General features: G+C 48.5%; 1 protein-coding gene across 1 annotated transcript; it reads left to right on the top strand.

The window, feature by feature from the left end:
- The first annotated feature begins 1384 nt into the window (after positions 1-1384).
- LOC136525152 (uncharacterized) lies at positions 1385-2942 on the top strand. The gene is made up of 2 exons (XM_066518154.1): positions 1385-2085; positions 2648-2942. Exons 1-2 carry the CDS (start codon positions 1499-1501, stop codon positions 2649-2651), a joined length of 591 nt encoding a protein of 196 aa, XP_066374251.1. The 5' UTR covers positions 1385-1498; the 3' UTR covers positions 2652-2942.
- The last annotated feature ends 3142 nt before the right edge of the window (positions 2943-6084 follow it).

Genomic DNA, 6084 nt, shown 5'->3' on the forward strand with positions numbered 1-6084 from the left:
TACGACGCCGCGCACTCCATGACGATGTTAATTTCAAGAATTTTGCTTTTTGGATTAAATGTCACTTTAACATTTTCACAGTATTGTTATTTTATCGTGCGATCCTTGTGTTTTTAGTACAAAAGTTTTACTGTCTCGTAACAACGCACGGGCACGCTGCCTAGTGAAAAAAGTACATTGTCGCTAACTAAAGTGGATTAGATATTGATAAGCTCACGAAAGTCATTTTATTCCTCAATATAAAAAGTGGATAATAATAAAGAAAAGGAGAAGATGAAGAAGAGAAGACACGTATTGCCTCTCTGACTAACTGACCGCCTACTATGAGAGCATCTCCAGCAGAGCCCCTACTTGAGCCCCCATAGCTAAATATGGGGGCTCAGGTTAAAAATCCAACTCCAGCAGAGTCCCTACTACGGACCCTAAATTTGTGTGGGCACCCAAATCCTCTCACCAGACCCCATTTTGGTTGGGCCAACAACCCGGCCCCCATCCGTGCGGGCGCTGCAACTCTCCCTCCGGTGGCTTCCTCCGACGAGCGTCACGGTGTCCCAGTGCGGCAGCGAGCACCGGCGGCGCGGCTCCCTCTCCTCCCTCGCGCGGAAGCGAGATCGAGCACCGGCGGCGCGGCTCCTCTCCCTCCGGTGGCTTCCTCTGACGAGCTCCGCGCGACCAGATCCACGGAAGGCAGGGCCAGAGGGCTCGGCTCCTCCCCTTCGCGCCGTGCCCCTTCTCCTCCACCCGGGCATGCACAAGCTCGAGCGCTCGCCCCCTGCCATGGCGTCCGCGACCTTTCCTCCCCGGCGTCGGCCCCTTCTCCTCCGCCGCCGTTGTGTGCGCGCGGGCCCGCTGCTCCCCTCTGCTCCGCCGTGCGGGCTCGGTACCCTCTGCTTGGCCGCGCGAGCTCGGCCCTCGCAGCCCTGCCGGCACAGGCGAGCGCTCGTTCTGCACGCGTCATGGTATGTGGGGTGGATTTCAGGGGAAGAAGATAGATTTGACCCAATGACAAGTGGGCCCCTTATGTCATTGTCTACTAATATGGATTTGGGTGCATTTGTTTTGGTGCTACTGCTAGAGTGGAAACATAAATTTAAACCAATAAAAATAAGAATAGACACCCAAATATAAAATGGGGGCTCTAGTTTGGGGGCTACTGGAGTTGCTGAGTAGGTTGTGCACCGACTGCGTAGCTCACGGGCCCAGGTCGCAAGCATCACCGCGAGTCCATGACGAAGCTGCGCCCACGCATCCCCACCGCGCCACCAACCCCTTGCACTCCAAGCCTCAGCAGCCAGACCAAACCAAACGCCGGCGCCCCCTATATACTCCTGACCCCTCCCCACCACAAGCCCACGCCATTAAATCTGCATCTCCCACCTCACACCGCCGGCGTTCTTAAACCGTAAAACACCGTCGCTGTTCCCGATCCTCGAAGCGCCAGGCGCCCCTCGCTCCTCCCCTCCAAATCCTCGTCCTCCTCGACCGAAAACCCTACTATATGGGGAACTCAATTTCCGCCGCCGCCGTCCCGGCCCTATGCGCCGCGATGAGCGCCGTCGAGCTCGCCAACTTGCTGGACCCGCTGCCGGGTGCGAGCACCACGGTAGCCGCTCAAGCCCCGCCACTCCACAGCGGGGTCCGGGACCTGCTGCTCCTGGCTTCGGCGGCGGGGTTTTCCGTCTCTGTGACCTTCATTTACCGCCACGTCCTTCACCAAGATGCCGGCAACCGGCGCCTGCCGGAGATCGTGTCCTTCATGTCATGCGTGTGCGCTGGTGTTCTCCAGTTCTTCCTGTTCGTGCGGGCTCCAGGTGGCGCGGACGTGGATCAAGGCGAGCAAGCCCGCGCGCTTGGTCTGGCTGCTCTCCGTATCTTGCCCGCTGCGGCCACGGTGACCTTCTTTCTGGGCACCATGCTGATTGTCGCCGCGCACATCCGCGCAGGCGGCGAAGGTGGCGGCGGCGCCGTCGCAGTCGCCGGAGAGGAGCCGATCCAGGCTCCCCTGCGGCTCCTCAGCAGGATGGTTTTGGCCGCTGCGGCAGGATTGGTCTGCCTGATGGCCATAGCCGTCTACGGCGCCTACTAGTAAGTTTTCCTTCCCCAACCATGCCCCCGTCGGCTTCCTCCTTCACCACCGTGCGCTGTGAGACCACTCGGACAGGTGCTCTCCTGATCTCCTCGACCATGGAGAGCTGAGAGTCCCATTCCTCGATGTGTAGTGTGCACGTGTGTAAGCCGACGAGATGCGGCGCCATGTTGCCATCTCCCATCGAGATTCGTACTCCTTCAGCAGCAGCAGACACTCCGTTCTCGCCTCTGTCTATCAGATGCTGGCGTGGCAATTGGCATGCAGCATCTTGATCGGAAACTTGGACTAGGAATTATTCCTTGTTCTGGAGGCCGGGAGCCCAGTCCATCGATCTTGTTAAGCGCCGCTTGCTTGCTGGCATTGATCATTCACTGCCGTATGCTATTCCACTGCTCCAATCATATATCTTTTCGTTTCCCCTAGAATTTCCATTTGCTCGCGTGTGCTGATTCTGCTAGATAGATAGTGATTAACCCAATCACAAGTGCTCTTTAGTATTACATCTTACTTATAAGATCATCTTTACACAGTTAATTATTTCACCTTTGCAATTCTCAGCTAATGGCGTTGATGAAATAATCTGGAAGAAGTGCTGGGTGGCTACCGTCAAGATTGTGGGAATATCCTGGCATTGCCATCTTAAAGAAGATTTTCACTACACTTTGAAATAATGAATATTTGTAATAATTCAGATGATTGTTGTACTGAATACGGTTGTGCTGGTTATCTTATCTGTGATTGTCGAGTCAGGGGTGATACTTCGAACTTGTGTGTGGCTATTATTAATGATTGAAACATGTCTGTGCTTCTGCCACCATTTATTACTATCAAATAAGGGAATGTGTGTGGTGGATAATATGTTGCAATACTCTTCTGTCCAGTGCATGTACCAGATCATTCACTACTAGAGAACAGACTTTAGAACGATATTCTAATTTGGTATTAGCCTCGGCATTTTTTGCCCCCGAGACTAAAGGACCCTTTAGTCCCGGTTGGTAATACCAACCGGGACTAAAGGTCCCTACTCAACGGTCGTCCGCGGGGCAGGGATTTTTAGTCCCGGCTGGTATTACCAACCGGGACTAAAAGTTTACCTTTAGTCCCGGTTAGTAATACCAGCCGGGACTAAATCTTTTAGTCTCGGTTTGGGTGATGCCCCGGGAATAAAGATTAATCTTTAGTCCTGGTTTGGTTCCCTAACCGGGACTAATTATCCCGGCCTATAATCCAGCTCATTTCTTTCTCCCCGAGCCTGAGCCATTCCATTCAAACTCACTGCCTCTGTTCTTCAGCTTGCTGTTTTTCTTGCTCTCTCCCCCTCCATTGGTGTTGCTCTTCGATTTTGGAGGTAACAAACTTAATCCTCTTATGTTTTATCAGTAGCTTGTCTCGTTTTGCGATGTAGATGCATGTGTAACTTTATATGTTGGACTTTATTATGATTTTATATGTCATTTTTAGCTCAAAATCACATGATGATTTGCATATATGTTTGGATAAACAAAAGTTAAATTAGTTCATCAAAATCACGCCTCGCTCGTTCTCGCTGGAGCACGCGCCGTCCTCGTCCCCGGCGGCTTACGTGATCTTAGAATTAATTTTTTCATAAAATAAAAAACTTAGAAAATAGTTAGAAAATTGTAGAAAATTCGTACTAGTTGAACTTGCGGACCGTGTTCAGCTCGGCCAACATGTTCTCTGCCGAGCGGTAACGGACGTCAAGTAGGAGCTTTGATTCTACGAGGGAGAGCGGCAATGGTCGTGGAAGACCGTGTTCCCTTTCTCGTAGAATCGGAGCTCTTCCTTGGCCAAGTACGGTGCCGTCCGGTGGAGAAATACTGGCCGAGATGATCACGTAAGCAAGGTCAACTAGTACGGATGGTTATTTATTGAAACATGTTTTTGAGCTATAATTTGATGGATATTTGATAACTTCAGACCTACAAATATCATCTACAAATGTTACTATCCTCGGCAACCTAAACGCCCGCGAGCTCGCCGATATCGAGCAGGTAACTTAGAATTATTTTTTCCATGAAATGAAATACTTAGAAATCATGCCTTTTATTTTTTAGAATTAATTTTTCCATGAAATGAAAAACTTAGAAAATAGTTAGAAAATTGTAGAAAATCCGTACTAGTTGAACTTGCGGACCGTGTTCAGCTCGGCGATCATGTTCTCTGCCGAGCGGTAACGGACGTCAAGGAGGAGCTTTGATTCTACGAGGGAGAGCGGCAACGGTCGTGGAAGACCGTGTTGCCTTCCTCGTAGAATCAGAGCTCTTCCTTGGCCAAGTACGGTGCCGTCCGGTGGAGAAATGCTCGCCGAGATGATCACGTAAGCAAGGTCAACTAGTACGGATGGTTATTTATTGAAACATGTGAAATCCGTACTAGTTTTGTTTAAATATATCATTTTAGAAAATGTGAAATTTACACTAGTTTGCAAAAATAAGTATAGAAAGTAGATGACAACTGGTACCGGATCCTCGGCCTCTCGTTCAGTTGCGAAACGACTGAGGCCAGAACTCCCTCTCATTATCTGCGGCAAGTGTAAGCAAAAGATTGTGATGCAGTACCGAGTCAAGAGACAGGGACCCAACAAGGGTCGTGTTTTCTACAAGTGCTCGGATCGCGATGTGAGTTTCTTACGCATTTTATTATTATGGCTAATTGACATGCTTTTCTTGAATATTTTTGACTAAATATTTTTTGACTTTAATTTCAGTGGGAGGGCAATGGATGCGATAGTTGGTACTGGGAGAAAGATTATGCTACATACGTGCAGAATTTGGGTGCGCTTGAGGTAGCGGCTGCTGATGATGAGGCAGTGAGCCAGCAGGAGAAGCTTATTGATATTCAACAGAAGAATGATTTGTCTGTTTTAGTTGCGTACGATCACGAAATAATTATGTTACTGAAGTGCATTGTAGTTTTAGTTTGTTTAGTGATAGTTGGGATTGCTTACGTTGTAGCCAGGCTTAGTTAATTAATCAACCATGTGTGTGTCATCTATGTTGTGTAATAAAATACTTAATTATGTTCAAGGTTTTCATAATTTGTCGTGTAATGCAGATTATGTCACACCATTGGATGTACAATGCCGATCGCCGCTCCCAAGACTTTATTGAGGGCGTGCACTATTTCTTAAGTGTGGCCGAGGCAAATAAGCGGGATGGTTTCATGTGCTGTCCATGTGCCATATGTAGGAATATTCAAGCTCAATGAGTCTTCATTCACATTTGCTTAAGTCAGATTTCATGTCAAACTATATATGTTGGACTAAGCATGGAGAAAGCGGGGTCATGATGGAAGAAGGTGAAGGAGAAGATTTAGACATTGATGACATTATTGCTCAGTATGGTGCCTTTGATGATACTACATTGGGGAGAGATGAAGAAGAGGTAGCGGCAGAAGATGATCTCGGTGATGCTCTTGGCGATGCCATTCATGATGCACAACAAGAATGCGAAAGTGAAAAAGAGAAAGTTAAGTTCGAGCGCATGCTTGAGGATCATAGGAAGTTGCTATACCCGACGGCCGAAGAGGGGCAAAAAAAGCTGGGTACAACACTGGAATTACTATAGTGGAAGGCAAAGAATGGTGTATCCAACAAGGCATTTAGGAATTTATTGAACCTCATAAAGAAGATGCTTCCGAAGCCAAATGAATTGCCCACCACTACGTACGAAGCAAAAAAGGTTGTCCGCCCTTTGGGATTAAAAATCCAGAAGATACATGCATGTCCTAATGACTGCATCCTCTACCATGGCAATGAATACGAGAATTTGGATGAATGCCCGGTATGTAAAGCAGCGCGGTCTAAGATCAGACGCGATGATCCTGGTGACGTCGAGGGTGAACAACATCCTAGAAAGAAAATTCCTGCCAAGGTTATGTGGTATGCTCCTATAATACCATGCTTAAAATGTTTGTTCAGAAATAAAGACCATGCAAAGTTGTTGCGGTGGCATAAAGAAGACCGTAAGGTAGAC

This window comes from Miscanthus floridulus, chromosome 19, assembly GCF_019320115.1.
Source record: "Miscanthus floridulus cultivar M001 chromosome 19, ASM1932011v1, whole genome shotgun sequence".
Lineage (NCBI taxonomy): Eukaryota > Viridiplantae > Streptophyta > Magnoliopsida > Poales > Poaceae > Miscanthus > Miscanthus floridulus.